The 20,721-nt window shown below is 58.7% G+C and overlaps 7 protein-coding genes across 7 annotated transcripts; 4 read left to right on the top strand and 3 right to left on the bottom strand.

Annotated features, from left to right (window-relative positions):
• Positions 1–403: 403 nt before the first annotated feature.
• Positions 404–3,652, top strand: CcaverHIS019_0308200 (uncharacterized protein; the record flags this gene model as incomplete). The annotated part of the gene is made up of 2 exons (XM_060599308.1): positions 404–1,694; positions 1,731–3,652. The coding sequence occupies 2 exons, from the start codon at positions 404–406 to the stop codon at positions 3,650–3,652; spliced, it is 3,213 nt and encodes a 1,070-aa protein (XP_060456015.1).
• A 183-nt stretch (positions 3,653–3,835) lies between these two features.
• On the top strand, positions 3,836–5,908 carry TFB1 (uncharacterized protein; the record flags this gene model as incomplete). The annotated part of the gene is made up of 4 exons (XM_060599307.1): positions 3,836–4,013; positions 4,050–4,898; positions 4,984–5,556; positions 5,589–5,908. 4 exons carry the CDS (start codon positions 3,836–3,838, stop codon positions 5,906–5,908), a joined length of 1,920 nt encoding a protein of 639 aa, XP_060456014.1.
• A 976-nt stretch (positions 5,909–6,884) lies between these two features.
• CcaverHIS019_0308180 (uncharacterized protein) lies at positions 6,885–8,648 on the bottom strand (the record flags this gene model as incomplete). The annotated part of the gene is made up of 4 exons (XM_060599306.1): positions 6,885–7,224; positions 7,259–8,093; positions 8,150–8,486; positions 8,592–8,648. 4 exons carry the CDS (start codon positions 8,646–8,648, stop codon positions 6,885–6,887), a joined length of 1,569 nt encoding a protein of 522 aa, XP_060456013.1.
• A 504-nt stretch (positions 8,649–9,152) lies between these two features.
• rna1 (uncharacterized protein) lies at positions 9,153–12,060 on the bottom strand (the record flags this gene model as incomplete). Its single annotated transcript, XM_060599305.1, has 14 exons — positions 9,153–9,182; positions 9,217–9,302; positions 9,335–9,371; positions 9,478–9,516; positions 9,552–9,707; positions 9,880–10,050; positions 10,087–10,458; positions 10,492–10,572; positions 10,610–10,846; positions 10,885–11,434; positions 11,468–11,665; positions 11,703–11,795; positions 11,829–11,966; positions 12,017–12,060. 14 exons carry the CDS (start codon positions 12,058–12,060, stop codon positions 9,153–9,155), a joined length of 2,232 nt encoding a protein of 743 aa, XP_060456012.1.
• Positions 12,061–12,403: 343 nt separating this feature from the next.
• Positions 12,404–16,398, top strand: SMC3 (uncharacterized protein; the record flags this gene model as incomplete). Its single annotated transcript, XM_060599304.1, has 11 exons — positions 12,404–12,406; positions 12,440–12,507; positions 12,540–12,598; positions 12,635–12,757; positions 12,793–12,971; positions 13,006–13,380; positions 13,415–13,701; positions 13,739–14,056; positions 14,101–14,337; positions 14,374–15,157; positions 15,193–16,398. 11 exons carry the CDS (start codon positions 12,404–12,406, stop codon positions 16,396–16,398), a joined length of 3,639 nt encoding a protein of 1,212 aa, XP_060456011.1.
• Positions 16,399–16,505: 107 nt separating this feature from the next.
• Positions 16,506–18,026, bottom strand: CcaverHIS019_0308150 (uncharacterized protein; the record flags this gene model as incomplete). Its single annotated transcript, XM_060599303.1, has 1 exon — positions 16,506–18,026. One exon carries the CDS (start codon positions 18,024–18,026, stop codon positions 16,506–16,508), a length of 1,521 nt encoding a protein of 506 aa, XP_060456010.1.
• Positions 18,027–18,722: 696 nt separating this feature from the next.
• On the top strand, positions 18,723–20,706 carry LCB4 (uncharacterized protein; the record flags this gene model as incomplete). Its single annotated transcript, XM_060599302.1, has 5 exons — positions 18,723–18,831; positions 18,867–19,103; positions 19,212–19,401; positions 19,464–20,294; positions 20,328–20,706. 5 exons carry the CDS (start codon positions 18,723–18,725, stop codon positions 20,704–20,706), a joined length of 1,746 nt encoding a protein of 581 aa, XP_060456009.1.
• Between the last annotated feature and the right edge of the window lie 15 nt (positions 20,707–20,721).

The following is a 20,721-nucleotide window of genomic DNA, read 5'->3' as shown; positions in this document are numbered from 1 at the left end:
CCCCCCGACCCAGTCATTGGCACCTTCAAAGTCATCTCCCCACAGTTCGGCCGACCGTGGCGCCTCATCGCTGGATCGCTGTACGCATACACAACGTGCTCCAACACTCAAGATCGTGTGATTACGACACTCAAAGGGTCGACAGAGTGCTTGCAGATCAACTCGACTCCAAGGTTCGAGCTTGATTAGCAACCGGCGCCTTGGAACCACGTCAGGCAGATTATGCTTGTAACCACCCAACTCGACATTTGTCACTTGCATCTCAACTAGCACCTCGACCACGGTTAGGACGCTTTCTTTTGCACTGCCAGCTGAAAGCCATTCACGTCAATTCCCTCACTTCACCTCTTCCCGCTTCCTCGGCAGCGCCTTGCTCATCTCGACCTCGTAGGCGTCGGCGCGCATGAGCACTACGCTCGACCCGTCGCCGTTGCTCGTTCGTGCGTCCGCTCTGCCGCACCGCCGCAAGCAGGACGGTCCGCGTAGCGGTGGCCAACACACGAGCGACGGGCTTCTCTTGTTTGGCGGAGTAGGCAGCATCCAAGATACGCCGTCGACGGCCCCCTCAGCCCCGAATCTAGACCAGGCCCACATGAAGCGGCCATCGTCGTCATCCACCAATTTTCCTTTCAACAACCAGTTGCGATCTCCACCGCCCCCAATAGGCGGTACGCCGTCGCCGTCAGACACTCCCATCCTCGTCGCCAACGCGACACTCACAATGCTACCATCAAGTGCGACCACCCAGGCACCTCCTCTACAGTCGCCGTGGCATACGCTCGCCGCCTCTGGTGGAGCAATGACACCTTCCCTCGACGGCCCTTCCCTGGCACCTCGCGGCAGTCCTCAGCTTAGAAAGCCATTCGAAAAGCTGAATCTGGATGGTCTTGAGCGTGCATGGAGTGCGTCAAACCTGTACCAAGAGACTGCCGAGTCTACGACCGAGTCGCCTCGTCGGGCGTCCAGCGCAACCACTGTTCCTAGTGGCGCGATCAGTGGTGGAGGCAGGCGAACTTCACTGGGAGCACCCATCTCGCTAGCGTCCTCTTTGGCGCAGAGGCGAGCGATTGGTGCATCAATGAGCCTTGGCTCTCCAAGTGGCCAGCCAGCGCCACCAAGTCTGTGTTCCGGGGCCGCATCGGGGTCCTCTTCGGGGCCAACATCATCCAGCTCAGCGACAGCAATATCGACGTCAACAGTGGGAGCTTCGACTTCGAGGTTGAAACCTCTCGCTGGCTCGGCCCTTCCCTCGCTTCTGGCGGCCGACTCGACCCTTGTCCTTGATGTTCGACCGCCTTCCTGTTACCAGACGTCACACCTCCCGACTGCCCACTCAATCACGGTCCCGTCAATGCTGATGCTGCGCCCGGCCTTCGGCATATCCAAACTGTTACTCATGCTTTCGACCAAGGCGAGGGAAGCAGTTTCACGATGGCGAGACAAGTCGGACATTGTCATCGTCGACCAGGACTCGACAGTCGCCCTCGAAGGTGGCGTGCTCCTGGGCGTCTCCAGCAAGTTCGAGCGCGAGGGCTTTACTGGCAGGTTGTGGTACGTCCTGGGAGGCCAAGCTGCACTCGACCATCGGGAGGACATCAAGTGCGTTGCCGCGTCCGAAGAGAATAATATGGCGACGCCGGAGAGCAGTGGATCACTCGGTATTGGGCGTTTGCCAATACTCGCTTTCCAGCAGTGTGAGTTGCAACTACACTGCAACGCTGACTATACAGCTTCGACCGGCCTCGGTGCAAGAGGTGTCACAACAGCTGCTGTTTCGCAACAGGTTGACCCGTTCCAGAGGCTCAACCAGCCGCTAGGTTCTGCGCCAGTCACTGATCGGCGGCAAGGGAAGATCAAGTTGCAGCCGGCAAACCCGTTCTTTGACAACATCAGGCAAAACCTTGAGCTTTCACACGGTGGCATATCAGAGCGCATCCCCCTCGCGCTTCCAGACTCGATCAAACGCCGTTGCAACGAGTTACCCAAGTTTCTGCGCAACCTGGTGTGCATGAAGGACGCCGACTCGCAAGATGTCCTTGCCAACCAGTTCTATCGCCTTGAGCGAGGCGAGCAGGAGCGCCTCCAGGGTGTCATGAACGTCCTCAGCAAAGGCTGCCGTGCGCGAGGTTTGCCGCAGGCATCACCGGCAGACGGCAAGACGCTATGTGCGGACGACGTCGAGCGGCTCATGGCGGACGGTGCCGACCAGGACAACTACTTCCCGTTCTCGATTACCGCAGGCGTCGAACGTGGCACCAAGAACCGCTACAAGAACATTTGGCCGTTCGATTACTCACGTGTTCGTCTGGTCACTCCAGCCGACGACGACTCAGATTACATCAATGCCTCGTTTGTCCAGCCTCGCGGCACAGCGCGTCGTTACATTGCAACCCAGGGTCCCCTTGACTCGACGTACCGTGATTTCTGGTCGCTTGTCTGGGAGCAGAACGTGCATGTCATCGTCATGCTCACCAGGCAATTTGAGGGTGGTCTTCTCAAATGTGGCAACTATTGGCAAGAGCAGCAATACGGGGACCTCCATCTCCTCCAGGTCTCACATTCTGGTGGCGAGGACGAAGCACAGCAGCTCGCAGCGACAGGGTTCAACTTCCGCGCAGCCCCATCTCCAAGCAAGTCGAGTGGCAACATACACCGCACGTTTAGGCTGCGGCACGACAAATATCCCAACAACCCTCCGCGCATGGTCGTGCAGATACAATGTGTCGATTGGCCGGACTTGGACGTTCCTGAGTCGCCCGACGTCTTGCTCAACCTCATGAAGGAAGTCGATGTGGCGGTCGCCCAGACAGGGCTGACTGGGTGCGGTTCCGACAGGTGCGAGTTCCCTCCTGTGCTAGTGCATTGCTCTGCAGGGGTCGGCCGCACGGGGAGCTACATCCTCGTCGACGCCATCACAGATGGTCTGCGACGCGAGCTGTGCAACGAGGAAGCAGCATCGCAAGAGCCACTCGCGGACGCCAAGAGTACTGAAGACAAAGCGGACAAGATGGACGTCGACGCCACGGGGCCCCCCAGTTCGAGGACCCCCGAGCCGCAGAAGCCGCGGCCCATCACCCAGAGCCACAAGCGACACCGCGTCACGACACCGCTCAGCTCGTTGAAGGAGCCGATCTTGGAGGTACTGCAGGGCATGCGTGCTCAGCGTATGAGCCTGGTACAAAGCCTGCGGCAGTATTTGTTCGTTCACCGTGCGATCATTGCGCGCTACCTCGAGCTCGTGGACGAGGATGCACGTCGTCGGTCCTCTGGATCGGATACCCAGTCTGTACTGTCGCGTACCTCGGTCGTGACGGCCGCAACATCTGTCTCAGCAACCGACGACGACTCGCACATTAAACGCAAACCGTCTTCTGCTGACTTGCAGCCGGAGGTTGACACACGTCTACACAGCGTGGCTGATCTGCGGCTCTCGGATGGCGCGACCAACTTAGCCAAGAGGGCGAGCTTTAAAAAGCGGCGTGGGCCAAACGCGAGTAGTGTTCCTGGTACCCCGCATAGCGCGAGGTCTTTGTCATCTGGGACTGTGGCGACTGTTACATCTCCTCCATTATCCTCTGCGCAAGGCGACTCGATCACCGTCAAGTCACCACCGTCCATGTCCCCAGAACGGCGAAGAGGACGACGCGAGTAGAGGGTGTGACCATTATGTAGCCTGTTCGTATCCAGTCATCACCATTGGTGGCAAGCATGAGCATCTGTTTGACATTATCAATCGTATGTACTTGGAGTATCTTGACCCCGAAACTATGACCAGTTCGTCGCCACCCGAATTTGCATCCGTCCCCGCAATCTGCCTGAAGTCCAGTCAACCCCAATGCTCGTCATTCATCCCTCAACCATTATCCTGCCAATGTCGAGCGACACGTTGAAGTTTGAAGTGTCGTTCAAAAAGGTGACCGGCAGTCTGTCGGTTACCCAGACGCTGATTGCGTGGAACCCGGCAGTGGCAGGGACGATGGATAGGCAGCAACAGGCGCTGAATCGAGTTACGAGTGGGTAGTCCATGAGAGAGGAGGAGCTCAACAAAGATATGCTCGCGAGCAAGGCTGGGTCGGCGCGCACCTCGCTGAAGCTCGTGTTCCAAGACGATGTACCGGTTGGCGGACTGTTGTTCACCTTTACCGGGCCGACAAAGGATGCGGACCGGCAGGCTGTGCAGGACCGACTCATTCCGTTCGTGAGCGCTCACCGGACGCCTGCGGCCTCAACCCCGGTTCCCAATCCAGCTCTGGCGGCGGTTGCATCTGGGTCCAATCCGGCCAGTACGCCGGGCTCACCAGCCCCAGGGACGCCAGGGACACCAGTGAGCATCGCGCGCAAGCGCAAAGCAGAGGACATTTCGCCCGCAGACGCTGAGGCGCGCCGGCGGATGAACAAGGTCCGCGAGCGCGTTCTGCGCAGCAACCCCACACTCCAGGCTCTGCACCGTGAGCTAGTACAAGCCCGACAGATCACAGAGGAAGAGTTTTGGGACGGCAAGCAGCGACAGGCGCTGCTCAAGTCCGAGGAACTGGCGTACGCTCAGCGACCTGGTCGGCCATCGCGTCTCTTGGACGACCGCTTCGACTTGAGCGGGGACAAGCGCAACGAAAAATTCCGCGGCGGGACTGGTGTCGGTCTCAAGAAGGTCGAGAGCGGACCTATCGTGTTAAATATCACCAAGGAACTTACGCGCGAGATCTTTGAAGAGTTCCCCGTTGTGCAAGACGCGTACGCTAAGAATGTGCCGAGGATTAGTGAGAGCGACTTTTGGACGCGCTACTTTACAAGTACACTTTGGGAGCGGCATCGCGCAAGTGTGCGCAAGACTGCTCTTGACGAGGGTGCGCGCCGCAAGGACGACATCTTTGACGTGTACCTCGAGGACCCGGACTGGGGTGAGTTAATGATCTGAAGCAAGAGCTCTGGCTCTATGTCAGCAAGATGTGCCAACTATGCGAGTCGAGCTGAGCTGACATGCAGAGATCGAGCCACGTAAGAAGATGCCTGACTCGGTGGAAACCTACCTCGACCTCGCGGCGACCGAGGAGGACCACGGCGACGTGACTACGATCCGCGATGTGACGATGCAGGCAGGCAAAGAGCGGTCGAGCCTGCCTCTCATCCGCCGCTTCAACCAGCACAGCGAGAAGCTGTTGCGCGCGGGGCGACAGGAGGCTTCGGTCCTAACGCCCTCATCGGAGCTGATGGAACAAATCGACATGGAGGACTTGCACGCGCCCGCCGCGCCCGCAGTCATCCCGCTCAACGTCGCGAACGAGGACTCGGACGGCAAGAGTGGCCCGCGCGGTATTTTTCCTGGGCGTTCTGACGCCGACCTGCTTGCCATGGCCGAGGCCGAGGCAGTCCGCGTCGCGTCCTGGGATGCGGACTTTGCCTCCGTCTGTCTCCCCAACCCGAACCCGGCCGAAGGCGGTCCAGGCCCGGGCACGAAGGATTACGACGCATACGCTTACCAGCGTGACGCGCAATTTGTCGCCCAGCGCGTTGTGCGCGATATGCACAACGCGAGCAACGCCGAGGATGCAGAGTATCGTGAGTCACCCTTCGCCTGTTACTGACACCAGCCCATCTCCCGCAGAAGATTGTGGACGACATGCGTTCGTGCCATAACGCCGCGTGCGAGTTTCTGCGTCAGTACTGGGCCGCTGTCCTCCCCCCCGCTGCTGGCACACTCGCAACTAACCAGTCGCCGGCTGTCCGTGCCGCGCGCGCAGCCAAGATGGCAGAGTACCTCCTTGGCACAGAGGGCAAAGTAGAGGCTATCGTTATGACCGCCCAGATGGAGAGGGCTGACCCTGTCCGCGTGCGCGCCGCCATGGCGCCTACGCTTGGCGCCGTCGCTGTCGCGCTGAAGCGTGAGAAAGCGCGCGTTGGCAAGGCGTAGAGAAGTAGACTTGAAAGGTGAAAGTGGCAGTGTACCGCCCAGAGAACTGTATTACTAGCGTGCAGGATATGTACTGAGGTGTTCAACGGAGATGGCGCAGGCCGATTCGCGCTCGATGACTGCTCGTGTCTACACGACTCAAACCGAAAGACTGCAAGGTATTGCCTCTCCCAAGACCCAGGACCACACCCACGACTTTGTCTGCACAAGCACCAACCGGGAGACATGCAGAGGTGCCGCCAGAAGACGGACCCTGGCGCTCGCACCCCAACCCTTGCTGCTCTTATCTCGACGCCAAAGCAAAATAGAACTCTCAGACCTATGATCTGGAGATCCAGATTACACTGTAAGGGAGTCGAACCCCTGCCGCGTCGATGGCAACGACGCATGATACCGTTTCACCAACAGTGTAGACGATTCCTGTTTGAAGAGGTATTTTGCAGTGGCAGAGCAGGGGGAGTGGGATTGTCTTGAGGTGGAAAAGTTGGCAGAATGCCGCCAGGGAGGCCGTGGAAAAATGGCGTGAGGTGGGGCCGCGTGGAGGAAGACGAGAGGTAGGTGGAGGCTGGAGGTGAGATGGGGATGATGAGCAAGGAAAAGAGGATACAGGGAGGGGGAGTGTCCGGCTGCTAAGGCTTACAGGCCTCCCGAGAGTTGTTCCTTATCCCGGTGCTATCACTGGGAGTGTGGCCGTAGAAGTGACAGTGGGTTATCAGTCAGATATGCATCGAAACGAGAGCAGTGGAAACGAGCTCGTAACAGGAGAGGTGTTGAGTCGGCTTGTTGTTTGGCTCCAGGGCCAATGTTGTCGGGTTATCCGGGACGTATTTCCGCCTTCCACTACCCGTTACTGTCCAAGTCAGAGCGACAAATGCATAACGGATCGGATCGAGCAGCTGGAGCGTCCCGAACTTTGCAGCCTTTCAAACAATAGAGCCCACTCCGTCTCTGAAACCCACTGCACCTCGGAATACAACTACAGCCGCTGGTCGGCCGGCATAAACTTCATGGCCTGCCTCACGCCCAAGTCAGCGAGCACCTCCTCCGCACCACCGAGGATGGCGTCAAACTTGCGCGTGCGCCCGATTTGCTCGACAAACCGGCCCATACCGGTCTTGGTGAGGCCGCGCCCGCCAAAGATCATGGTCGCGTCGTCGGCCACCTCAGCCAGGATTTTGGTGCTGTTGAGCTTGAGGAACGCGATGGGACCCGCGAGGTGCTTGCTCTGCTCCTTGTAACCCATGTTGCACATCTGGTAACATGTCGTCTCGAGGAGGGCCTGAGCCGCCTCGGTCTTGTGGATCATGCTGGCGATTCTGGCATCAGTAACTCCAAGTGCGGCGGACTCACTTCTGGCGGATAACCGGCTGTGCGAGGAGAGGCTTGCCGTTGACTTGGCGTTGGGATGCCCAGAGGAGACATTCCTCGACGGCCTTGCGCGCATACCGCACGGTCTGGCACGAAATCATGAAGCGCTCGTGGTTGAAGTTGGCGAGGATGACGCGCAGCCCGTCGTTCTCGGGGCCGATCATGTTCTCGTTGGGCACGAATACGTTGTCAAACGTCACGTACGCCGTGCCCGCCGTCTGACCGTACGACGTCTTGATCTGCTTGGTCTCGACCCCCTCGGTGCGCGGCACAAGGAACATTGTGAGATGCTTTCCTGTACGCGCCCCCACGGAGAAGTAGTCGGCGTTGGTCCCGCCCGTGATCCACTTCTTGGTGCCGTTGATGACCCACCCGCTCCCATCCTCCTTCTTTGTTGCGGTGCAACGCAACCCAGCCACATCCGAGCCGGCAAAGGCCTCCGTGATCGCAAGCACCATAAGTTTGTGCCCGTCCAGCACCTCGTCCATGATCTTGGTCCGCAGCGGCTCCTTGGCATAGTTCATGATCGGCGGCAGACCAATCACCATGTGTCCCTGGCACCCGTCGATGTAACCGCGCCCGCCGACGAGCGCTAGCTCCTGGTTAACCACCAGCTCGTGGAAGTAGTCAAACTCCTCGCCCTTGACTGCACCGTCCATCAGGTTGCGCCCATGCAGGTGCTCGCCGGGACCCATGCGGATCCGGTTCATCCCGTTCGCCGCCATGGCGTCGAGCACATGCTTGCTCGGCCGCTTGCCGTTCTCCTCGCACATCTGCCCATCGGGTGCCACGACCTCGGTAATGAACTTGCGCATAGCTGTGTGTTAGCGGTTAGGTTGACGGTAGGAACGGTCGTCCCACGCCACCACGCACCCTTCTGCAGCCGCCTGTGCGAGTCGTTGTAGTACGGGCTTTTGAACGCTGGCTGCAGCCACTGCGGCTCGGCATACGGCACGCGTGACAGGTCGTCGGGCTTGGGTGTGCGGATCTTGGGCTTCTCATCCTTGATTTGCCCGATCTTGAGTCGCTGGTACTGTGGCTTGAGCAGCACTTCGTGGCGATGGAGGGCGAAGAACACCGTCGTTGCGTCTTTGCCGGCCACGTCGTCGTCAAGGAGAACGCCGGGCCCGCCGGGGTGCAGCCGTGCAAACTTGGACAGGTCGAAAACGTACGTGTCGATGATGATCCAGAGGTCGCCGGACTTGCTATGCTGAGAGCTTCAGTGACCTTGCGCGAGGGAGTTGGGGAGGTGGTGCCAGACGTGGTGGAGGGCTGCTTAGCGAAGGTCATGGCCGCAGTATATATTGAGACATACCTTGGCAACCTCTTCGCGCGTGAGCGATTGAAGCGTCTTTGCGGGCGTCTTGGACATGGTTCTGAATGGGCGGTGGGGAACCGGAAAACTTACCCCACCACGCCCCTCTTATCACCTTCCCACACGCCCGATTGCGCACCACCGGGAAAACGATCAGATCCGCATACTGTCATACTGACGGGCCCGGCGGAAACGTGACGTCCGGCCTGTGGGCACGATTATATTACGCATGGGTGTCTGCCGAGATAGGGACCTGAGCCAACGGCGCGAGGCGAGTTGCATCACCAAGCGAAACCCGAGCCAGATTGAGAGGCCTTCGGCCTCCACATCGAAGGCCTCCACATACAGACGGCGAGGACCGACGCTGATCCGATCTTTCCCCAGAAAGGTCGCCGCTGTTCCTCGGTGACTACTCGCTTATGTTGGCCCTTCATCACGATGCTAACATGATGCATGTGGGGTATGCGGGAGCCATGGTTATATTGATATGCCACTGATGTTTATGCCTCAATGCGTTGCTTCACAAAATGGTTAGGCGAGGGAAGTTGGAGATACATTGGGTTAATTGCTGGGTAGGTACTTCTTCTGATCCTGTTGTCAGCTGTTTCGGATCGATGCGGCTCACCCATGGCTCATCACGTTTGGTGTATGAGCGTGGAGGGCGCTTATGGGCGGCGATATGGTTAGCCATGGCCTCGGCCTTGCCGCGACCTAAGGTCAGTGTGGCTTAGAATGGTACGCACGAAGTGGGAAGACAATGCCGAGCTCATAGTTGCTTATCTGTCGTTAGCTTCGGCATTCGCATGAGGCTGGTCGCCGTCGATGACATGTAGACTGTCGCCAAGCACAGGCAGGAGTGAGGCGGTGAGTCAAGGGTTCTACTCACGTTGAGAGTTGGCGGGGAGTTCTTGAAGTTGACGGTGCCCTGTCCGTCAGCTGGAACGAAGCCTCAGCACTCACCCAAGCGGATGGAGAGAAGTTATGGCTCCCGACGTAGACCCAACCGCCGACACCCTCGTTCTCGCTGACAACCTCATCGACCTTGCGCTTGCCCTGCTTCGAGGATGAGCTGAATCCAAGGCCCGACGAGTTGGGCTCAAACAGAGCAATGAGCATCTGCGAAGGTAAGCCTAGTCCCATGTTGAACATGCCTTCGTATGCATCAGAACTCCACCGCGCTTGGAGTTGGCATCGTGGAAGAGAGACTTTGTGCGGTCCGTGTACGCCGAGCCGCAGAACATCGTGCCTCCGCCCTCCGAGTTCAGTACGTTCAGCGGTGCTCACTCACCGGTCGCCCGTTGATACTGGCGTCCACCGTCGCCAGACTGGGAAAGATGATCTTGAGAGGCGGCCACGCGAGTGCTTTGCCCGCCCGTGAGATGGTCTGCAGGTCCTTCCCGCAGCACAGCTGATAGAAGCAGTTGTACCAGTCAAGGCTGTACCTCCCCAGGGATGAACCCTGGCGTCAGTTAAGAATCGTCGGAAGAAATCTCACCTGATACTCAGCGACAACCCCCTCGTCCCTTCGCGGCTGCCAGCCTTCCTCAGCCAGAACATTGCCGAGACGGCAGATGCCGTACTGGGGCATGTCCTTGAAGCCGCTGTACGTTCCGGCCACGCTCATGACAAGCCGCACCTGCACGCGACTCCAGTCGTACCTCTTCAAGTCGCCAAACCCAAGGTCGTCCGAGATCGGGACGTTCTTTCCCTGGGGATGGTTCTTGATGTGCCAAGTGAGTGCCTTGTTCACCTTGAGGTGGGCGAAAAGGCGACAGAACTGGTCGGGAAAGTCGGGAAGGGCAGAGTCTGGAGTCGGGGCTGATCCCAGTGTCTGGCCCTTCGGCAAGAAGTCCTGCACGAAGACAGTCTGAAGGTCAACTTGATACCGAAGTGTACATACATTTTCGATCTGCTCCCAGTCGTAGTCCACCATGTTGGCGGTCATGATCGATACGCGAAGGCGACCTGTCTTGTACCAGATCTGCGGTCAGCTCTTGTGTCCGATGGGAAGACCTCACCCATGCAAACTTCATGTGCTCAGAGCCAGTCTTGCCGTCCATTGCAGGGTACACTTGAACTTCGCCGTTTCCGAGGGGCTTCAACTTGCCTGCCATTCGCCGCCGTTCGAATTGGTCATTGACGGGAGGGCGAAGGATCCGGATCGTCGGACAGGACTCGGGCGGAGGCATGAAGGACTCAATCCAGTCGGGATCCCAGCAGTACGCTGACACAATGACGAGTGCGATCTGGTCTCGCTGGAAACGTCAGCTATGCCAATGGGGCTGGAACTGACCTGGCCGAAGACGTTTTGGGGGGTGAACGTGTTGTCCGTGGTGGAGTTTCCAATCTGGAGGCGCACATGCCGCAGCTCGCCGTCGAGGTAATATTCTCCAGCAGCATCCGTAGGAAATGGCCCCTGTGACTGCAGCGGGTGATTGGAGAGGCGAATGGAAGCAGTCGCCCGGGTGCGGCTTCGCTGGGTGACCGATGGGCCTGCCTCAGGCTGCGTACTGCTACTCGCAGAACGCTGGGCCTGACGCGCGAGACGCTCACGTTCGAGCTGTGCCCGGTCAATACCCAGGGCACTCAGGCCACTGGCAACCGGCTTGTGGCCCTCCGCTTTTGGCGGAGGGCTTGGGCGTGCTGACGATGCCACAGACGGCGCCTTGGACGACAGACCGTCAGTGGCCGCGCGTCTGGCTTCCCGCTCGCGTGTTTGTCTCTCGCGTGAAGCTGCACGCGAAGCTTGGTACGCCGCGTTAGCTCTTTCGATCTCTGCGTCCGAATCCTCTTCCTCCTCCTCCTTCTCTTCCTTTGACTCCTGAAGCGACGCTGCAATTGCGCTACGGTAAGTCACATGTGGGCCGACGACTCACTCAGCAAGTGCCTGCCTCTCCTCATCTGGAGTCTCTTCCCGGCGCCGCTTAGCCAGGCGCCCCTCCTCAACGGACGCTGATATCGCAAACTGGACGTCGTCGTTGTTGTCATTGTCGTCGTCGTCACTGTCAATCACGATGGGCCGGTTTCTGCTCCCCTGAGCCTTCTTGAAATCCTCAGCTGATATCGCCAGGGCTCTTAAGTGTCAGAAGTCATAGAGGGCGGTGAGCTCACCGTGCGAACTCGTCGTCCTCCTCCTCCAACCGCGCGGACCGGCTAGGCCCTGCAGTGCTTGGCCCCGCGGTACGCCAAGTGCGCCATGCTGCCCTGCTGTCAGTGCCGGTTTTCTCACCACCTCACCTGCGTAGCTCCTTTAGATCTACACCCGAATTGGGATCAAAGGTCCCAAACGTCTTGAGGACATACTCGTCAAATTCATCGTTGCGGCCTGGGCGTGGAACCGGGCCTTGGTCGCGACTATCCGACACCACTTGATCACTGCATTTGTCAGTGCCCTGGCTAATCTCATTCAACCAGATATCACTTACCGCGTAAGCAGGTCCATCATTCGCCTTCCTGCGTCATCTGCCATTTGTGTTGCACAAGAAGGAAGGGTGTCAAGATGAGAAAGATAGAGGATTTCGATGACGCAGTGACTTGTTATTGCTCCTCTTGTGTGGAGGTCTTGGACGAGCGGGATCAAATTGTGTTTATGGCGGTTGACGCGACTGGGGTCCATGGCGCGCTTCGTGCCTGAATGTAGCTAGGCCAGGGTGGGGACGATGGAGGGAAGGTCGGTTGCGCGTTGCTCATGTGGCTCATCATCACTCTCCCCCCTCCATCCATTTCATCTATTCAAGACGCGACCCACCCCGCTCGGAACTCGCTTCGGTTGACAATCCCAAACCACGTTGCTGTCGCGAGCACCTGCGGTCATGGTAAGATTGAGGGAGACAGGCGTTGACAGGTAGCACATCAAAACAATCACCATCCAAGGCTTCAAGTCGTACCGCGACCAGGTTGCTGTCGACCCCTTCTCGTACGCTTGTGGCTGACATTCACTAACTCCAGACCTCGCCATAATGTCGTCGTCGGACGTAACGGGAGCGGAAAGTCCAACTTCTTTGCTGGTGGGCTTGGGAGGCCGTTCTGGAGCTGACGCACAGCGATCCGCTTCGTGCTCTCTGACGCGTACACCACGCTGTCCCGCGAGGAACGCCAACGTCTGCTTCATGAGGGCACCAGCACCACGACTACTCTATCGGCCTATGTCGAGATCGTCTTCGACAGTGAGCTATCTTTGCTTATGCCTAGCTGACCAAAGATGCTGACGGCCGATTCCCCACCGGACAGCCCGAGCTATACCTCCGCCGCACTATTGGCCTCAAGAAGGACGAGTACTCACTGGACCGCAAGAGTGTCACCAAAGCCGAGGTCATGAATCTCCTTGAGAGCGCCGGCTTCTCCCGAAGCAACCCGTACTACATCGTACCCCAAGGACGAGTGAGTCACCTCTCGAACCGAAATTGACGTGTAGATCACGCACTTGACGAACATTTCAGACAAGGACCGCCTCAACCTCCTCAAGGAGGTGGCTGGCACCAAGGTGTACGAACAGAAGCGTGCTGAATCGACCCGTATCATGGAGGACACAGATAGCAAGCGCGAAAAGATCGCTGAGCTTCTGTCGAACATCGAGACGCGCCTGGAGGAGCTTGAGGCGGAGAAGGACGAGCTCAAGGAGTTTCAAGGGCTCGACCGCGACCGCCGCTGCCTCGAGTACTCGCTACAGCAGCGCGAACTGGACGACATCACCACCACGCTTGAGCAGCTTGAGGAGGAACGCTTGAATGGCCACCACGAGATCAACGAGCAGGAGCGGGCGCTGCACGAGCTCGAGGCTCGCATCCAGGTTAGATCATTTGCTGACCATGCACTGACAACAGAAAATGGAGGACAAGCTCACCCGCAACAAGCATTCGCACTCGACCTCGAGCATTGCTCTCCAGCAGTACGAATCCGAGATGGAGGACCTCGTCCGCAGCAAGACCGAGGTGGAATGTATCATCGCCGACTTTCAGCAGGCGGGCGAGAACAACGAGACGCGTCGCTTGGAGACGATCGAGCAGCTTGAGTCGTTGGACAGGCGTGTGAAGCGCACCGCCGACAAACTCGATGAGCTGAACACTGCGCTAGAACAGCGCACCGCCGAGGAACGTCAAGCCAAAGATCTGTAAGATTCTCGATGTCGCAACTGCTAACTCGTCTAGTCTGGACACGTCCCAATCTCGCCTGCAGGTCTTGTACGCCAAGCAGGGCCGCACCCGCCAATTCCGGTCCAAAGCAGACCGCGATGCGTATTTGACGAACGAGGTCAGGAGCCTCGAGTCGTACGCGAAACAGCAGCAGAAGACGATCGCCGACAGGGAGCAGGATGTACAGCGCGCCAAGACTCATCTTGAAGAAGTTTCTGCGCGGGCTGCCGAGCAGCAAGACGGTGAGGAGGGACAGCGTGAAACTTTAAAGAAGATGGGCGAGGAGCAGGCCAAGCTCAAGACCGACCTCGACAGCATGAAGGAGAAGCGCAAGTGAGTCGCGCAGCTCCTGTGTCTCTTTTTCAGCTTACATTCAGGGAGTTGTGGCGCGAGGATGGCAAGCTTTCGCAGTCTGCCACCAATGCCAAGAGCGAGCTAGACAATGCGCAGCGCCTTTTGCAGGGCATGATGGACAAGGACACGAGCAACGGTCTGCGCTCCGTCCGCAACATAGCCAGGCGCCTGAACCTGAATGGCGTCTACGGCCCGGTGTACGAACTGTTCGAGGTGTCGGACAAGTACAAGACGGCAGTGGAGACTGTTGCTGGGACCAGGTGAGCTCCTGATTTACCTGCTCCGACTGATACCAGCCTCTTTCATGTAGTGGTCGATAACGACGACACCGCGTCCACGCTCATCGATGCCATGAACAAGGAGCGGAGTGGTCGCGTCACCTTCATGCCCCTCAACCGCCTCAAGAGCGTCAGTGTCCAGTATCCCAAAGCGAATGACGCTGTGCCTTTACTCTCTAAGCTCACGTACGACCGCGCGTACCAGATGGCTTTCGAGCAGATCTTTGCCCGTACAGTCGTCTGCTCGGACTTGGCAACTGCCGCTCAGTATACGCGCAGCCACGGGCTGAACGGTGTCACGGACTCCGGAGACAGAGTGGACCGCAAGGGTGCCCTGACCGGTGGTTACCACGACAACCGCCGCTCACGTCTCGATGCCATCAAGCACGTCAAGCGCTGGAATGAAGATTATGAGCGCGACGCTACTCGACACACCGAAGTCAAGGAAGGTCTTGCCAAGCTCGAGCAGCAGATCTCCCAGGCGATGGGCGAGATCCAGAGGATCGACGCCAAGCGCAACGCCATGGTTGAAGACCGCGGGCATCAGGCGCGTCAGGCCAACTGGATCATGCGCGAGGTGGAGCAATCGCGGCAACGCCTCGCGCGCCTCGAGGGCTCGCTGGCTGACGACGAGGCGAGCCTTAAAGCGGCAATGGCCAAGAAGGCGGCCTTAGAGGAGGAATTGCAGACCCCGATGCAGCCGCAGCTGTCGCCGGCCGAGGTGCAGGAGCTCGAAACCCTGTCCAAGGACGCAGAAGACCAGAAGAAGGCCCTGCTGCAAGCTTCCCAGAGCCGCCAACAGGTGAGTTCGATGTGGAATAGTGCTGATCAACCCAGGTTGCTTCTGAGCGTAGCGAGCTAGAGATCGAGCTCACCGAAAACCTCCGTCGCCGCCGAAACCAACTCCGTGCCAAGCTCGATGATCTGGATAGCGCCTCTGGATCCGGTGTCATCAACGCGGGCGAGATCGAGCAGCGCAAGGCGGAGCTCAACAGCATTGGCCGGTCCATCGACACACTTTCAGAGCAGATCCAGACTGTCGAGGAGGAGATCGAGGCGCTCGCAACGGCCATCTCGGAGCAGAATACCAAGCTCGAAGAGTTGCACACCGAGGCCAACGATGTCACCCGAGCCATGCTCCGCATCCAGAAGAGCCAGGAGCGCTATCTGAGCAAGAAGCAAACCCTCGAAAACCGCAAGGAGGAATGTGAGGTGGCCATCCGCGACCTCGGCGTGCTTCCCGACGAGGCGTTCACCAAGTACACAGGCGACAAGTACAAGTCGGCCAGCGGCATGGAGAAGCTCGTCAAGCTCTTGCACAAGGTCAACGATGGCCTGAAGAAGTTTGCGCACGTGAACAAGAAGGCGTTTGAGCAGTACAACAACTTCACCAAGCAGCGTGACGAGCTGTTAGCCCGCCGCGCCGAGCTCGACCAGTCAGCAGACTCAATCCAGGACCTGATCCAGACGCTCGACCAGCGCAAGGACGAAGCGATCGAGCGCACATTCAAGCAGGTGTCCAAGTACTTCGAAGAGGTGTTTGAGCAGCTTGTGCCAGCAGGGCGTGGGCGGCTCATCATGCAGAAGCGGACTGACTCGTACCTGGACGAGGAGAGCGAGCCACCACAGCCAAAGGAGGGAGAGCAGAGCGAGATTGACAGCTACACTGGCGTCTCGATCAAGGTGTCATTCAACTCGAAGGAGGATGAGGGACAGCGCATCTCGCAGCTGTCGGGTGGGCAGAAGTCGCTCGTTGCCCTTGCGACCGTGTTCGCGATCCAGAAATGTGACCCAGCACCGTTCTACCTCTTCGACGAGATCGACGCGAACCTCGACACTCAGTACCGCACGTCTGTAGCCAACATGATCCACGCGCTCAGCGACTCCGCGCAGTTCATCACCACAACCTTCCGCAGCGAGATGCTCGTCAACGCCGACAAGTTTTACGGTGTCTACTTTGACAAACAAAAAGTGTCGACTATCCAGACAATCACGCAGGACGAGGCGCAGAAGTTTATCGACACGGCGGCTGGCATGACCTAGATTGTGTGTGCGTCTATTTGTGGTTGTCCGTAGCCTTGCTCCGAAGCTGGCGTGTACAGTACATGTTGTATTAGATGCAATCTCTCGCTCGCCTGTGATGGCTCTATCTAGATGCACCGCGGCCACAGGCCGGGACCAACGAGATCGGCTACGCCGCCCTCCTCAAATGCGCCGCGCATCCAGTCCCTCACGTCCTCGACCTCGAGGCCAGCCACGCGGATGATCCCACACACATCGTTGAGGGGCGAATAGGACCACAGTAGCCCTGGCGGACGAGGAACCTGGAACTGGCTTGTCGCGTCGGCGAGCGCCTCGAGGTGTGCGCGCACGCGCGCAAACTCCGGTCCGTGAACGAGCACCGTCGCATAGACGTGGTACGGTGCAAGTCGGCTGGCCGCGGGTGACAGCGAGTGGCCCGTGTGCCCGGCGTTGTCAAGGACCATGCGTTCGCGCGCCAGGATGTGGTTGCCAACGATGAGCTCGTTCGTGGACGCGTAGTACCCCATGGCCCAGTACTCCTCCTCGGCCTTGCCCCAGTCTGATGTTGCCTGGGCTGCGTCTTGAGCAGCGGCGTCAGTCCAGCGAGACTTGGGGTTCTCGCCGTTGGTAAAACGCTCAGCCCAAGGGCGGAGCTCGGGACGTCCGACTGGCCGGTCACCGCGGCCTGAGTTGATCCAGTCAAGCAGCAGCACGCTTCCGCTCCCATCGGGCGGCAGGCACACCCGCTGGGCCTGGACGTACCTACTCCCCCGGAACGGACTCAACGCATCAGGGAGGAGAATGAACGTCGCCCCAGTCCCCAGAGTGACGTGAAGGCGCTGCCGCACGGCCGGCGCCTCCTCCCCTCTTCTCACGGCAGCCGCGAGGGCGGGCGAGATGCCATGCGCTGCTGGTCGCAGGCCCCGCCGATGTTTGTACACTTTTGTGCTGCCCTGCGTTCGCATCACCAGTACCTGGCCCGCGTCAACTGTGCATGAGAGCTGCACGCAGTCGCCGGCCACTAGTCCGCCCCCATAGGCGAGGGTATAGAGGAGGGCGACGTTTGCCGGTTGTGAAGGAAGGTGCCGTGGCGCGAGCAGCTTGAGGGGATATGAAGCGTGGCTGGAGATGAAGTGTGCGCGGGGAGAGCGTGGTGGTCCGGAAAGGTGAACGTGTCCAGTTCCTGGGGGAAGGCTGGGCGAGGCATTCGAGGCGGGCGAAGGTGAACTGAGGGAAGGCGGGCTTCGAGTGCCCAAGATGCCACCAGTGACAACGCCTTGCTCCGTGGCGGCAGTCTTGCCGGTACTCGGCTCACCATTGTTTGGCCGCTGCTCTCCATTGGCATCACTTGCCGTCCGGCTAGAGGGGCGTTCCTCGGCGTGACCGGCCCCGTTGGGTGGGGCATGAGATGTAGACGACCCAAAGGCCGGCTGGGCGTTGGGGTCGCTAATGGACAACACTGCCACCTTGGCCTGGGCCAGGGCGTGGTTGCCAGTTAGGCTAGTTACGTTCCCACTCGTGCTTGCGATCGCACTTGGTTCCCGAGATCGGCCACGGGCCTGCCCGAGAAATGTTTGATCGCTGAGGTCATTGGATGGTTTGGACGGTGTCAACTCATCCGAGGAACCCGCGGCCGCCTCGAGCGTCATGTTGGTGTGAGTTTCAGAGAGGGGAAAATTGTAAGAGCTCGAGAGGTGAGTGGATGGAACAATCAAGACATAGAAATAGGGTGGGCTTGTGGGGGTGAGATGGGTTGGCCGAGTTGGCGATACCAAAGATTATCTGCTGCCTATGACGTCGGAAGGTTGCGTAAGTGCCTAATCTTCTGTTCCTAATGTGGACTGGTTAGTAACGAGCCTATTGCATTCCCCCAGAAAGTTTGGAGGGAGTGGGGCAGGCGTTGGACTCATTTCTTTATGGCAATTTCGGCTTGAAGCATTAGGTCATTACAACACTGAGTAGTCTCAATTTAACGACGAGATCGGTCGTCACAGTAATTAGGAATAAGTCATAGACTTGATGTACTCGTCCCGCTCGGCGGGCCGTAGATTACCCGGCTCTTCACTATCCAAGTCTCCCATCGCTCAGCTTCAACTTGCACTCCCACATCAAAAAGCATACGCCGTACGCTTAGGCATTGGCCGTTTCCCATCCCTCAATACTATAGATTGACCCCGAGCGTCCCGAACCGGACGATAAGCGGCATTCGCTAGCCTTTCGCCACTTCCTTGACCAAGAACCCTGTCCTAGCTGTCCTGCCCGCTGTGACGCGTCCGTTCACCGACATCATAAAGGCCTTCCCTGGCTCGAGTGGGATCACTCTCCCACAACACCCTGTCTTAGCCATGGCCAACAAGCAGGACATCCCGGTTATCATTCATAACGGAAAGCGTGGCCTCCTCACACTCGAGGATGGCCGCCTAGACGTCCTACAGCTGAGCGCAGATGGGCGACGTAAGTTCCCTCCCGGGGTCCAACTGACACTCTAGCACCCAAGCATCTCCTATCTTGTCCCGTGCGCCTCCTTCTGCGAGCGCAACTAAGCCCGGAGCCGCCCTCGGCGGGGGCGAATGGCCCGAAGCGCATGCTCGACATTCACGCGCTTGTCCAGAAGAGCGCAAACAGCAACCACCTTCGGTACACAAAGATCCGCGTGCTTGTTGAACCAGCGCATTCCGTTGACGCTGAGCAATGGGTTGACCAGTTGATGGCTGCCGCCTACCCTGGTGAGTTGGAACAGAGCGTTTCTCGGCGACCGAGCAACCGGTCATTTTGGACAGACCCATTTTGTCTTTGGGCCCATGAGGTTCCCAGCCTGTCCCTGCTGACATCAGTCACCAAGCCATACCGCAACGTACTGCTGCTCATCAACCCAGTGAGCGGCAAGGGCAAGGGCGTCGCCATCGCGAATCATACCATCATCCCCACCCTCGAGGCAGCAGGATGCAAGGTGGATGTGCGCCAGACCGAGTACCGGAATCATGCAGAGGAAATCTGCAGGGATGCGGACCTTTCAATGGTTGAGTGAGTGGCGCTCACACGAGGCGATTGACGCGAACGGCAGTCTCCATTCATTCTGACACTAGCGTGATCGCCGTCGCGTCAGGTGACGGCGGTTGCTACGAGGCGTTTAATGGTCTAGCAATGCGTCCCGATGGGCGCAAGGCGTTACGGATACCCCTTGCCCCGCTCCCGACCGGCTCGGCCTGCGCAGCTTGCACAAATCTGTTTGGGCCCAAGAACACCTTCAATGTCCTGTTGGCGACCCTCAACGTCATCAAAGGCCAACCAATGCCCATTGATCTCCAGTCTGTCGTGCTTCTGCCCTCTCTGGAGCGCCGCGTGTCGTTCCTCAGTGTCGCGCTGGGTCTCATGGTCGACCTCGACATTGGCACGGAGAATCTCCGGTGGATCGGCGACTCGCGGTTCCTATACGGCTACTTGCGCGGAATAATGCAGAACAAATCCTGCAAGGCACGTATCCAGCTCAACATTGTCGATGATGACAAGGAGAAAATGGCGCGGGAAGCCGTAGAGGCAGCAGCCGCGGACCGCGGCCCGAAAACCGTTGGGGGTGGCACCGACCCCCTTCAGTTAATTCGTGGTGTGCAGACAATGTCGGTTGCAAGCCAGGCCGTTGCCAACGGTGACGGATACGGTGATGGTCTCACGCCGAGCGGTAGCCGCAAGAGTTCGGGGTTATCAGCCAAGCCTATTGGCAGTTTGATGCCAGCTGATGCTGCCAGTCCCGCTCCAGTAAACGGTGCCGTCAACGACGATGAGAGGTTGCCACTTGCTGACCTCCTGGAACCGACTGAGGCGTGGGTTACGGTCGACTCGAGTGGGAGCGCGCGACATGATCCGCAGTCGGCAACGCAGAACGCGTGGTCGGAGGGTGAAGCAATGCTGTTCCTCTAGTGAGCTGATCTTCCTGGCTGCACTAACCATAGCTCTGGTCTCATGCCTTACGTCGCTCGTGATCTGAATCAATGGCCTGTCATTCGTGCCGGATCGGGTGTGATAGACATTGTCCTGCAGCGATGCGCGGCTCGCAGTGTCATGCTTGGTCAGGCCACAGAAGGCGCGTCTGGACGTCCGTACTGGTTGAGCAGCCAGTGTTACTACAAGGTGCTCGGGTACACGGTTGAGAACCTCGACAAGAAGGGACAGCCCAAGCTCACCATCGATGGCGAGGGATACGACTGGGACAGCTTTCACGTCGAGGTGCTGCCGCGCGCAGCCACGCTACTGGCGCTCGATGGACATTACTACCAGGCCGAGTTTCTGTTGCAGGCGCCGGGTGCGGCTGCGACGAAGCCTGATAAGTAGAGAGGTGAGCGTGGC

This window comes from Cutaneotrichosporon cavernicola, assembly GCF_030864355.1.
Source record: "Cutaneotrichosporon cavernicola HIS019 DNA, chromosome: 3".
Taxonomy (NCBI): Eukaryota; Fungi; Basidiomycota; class Tremellomycetes; order Trichosporonales; family Trichosporonaceae; genus Cutaneotrichosporon; species Cutaneotrichosporon cavernicola.
This window is presented reverse-complemented; position numbering and strand designations above follow the sequence as displayed.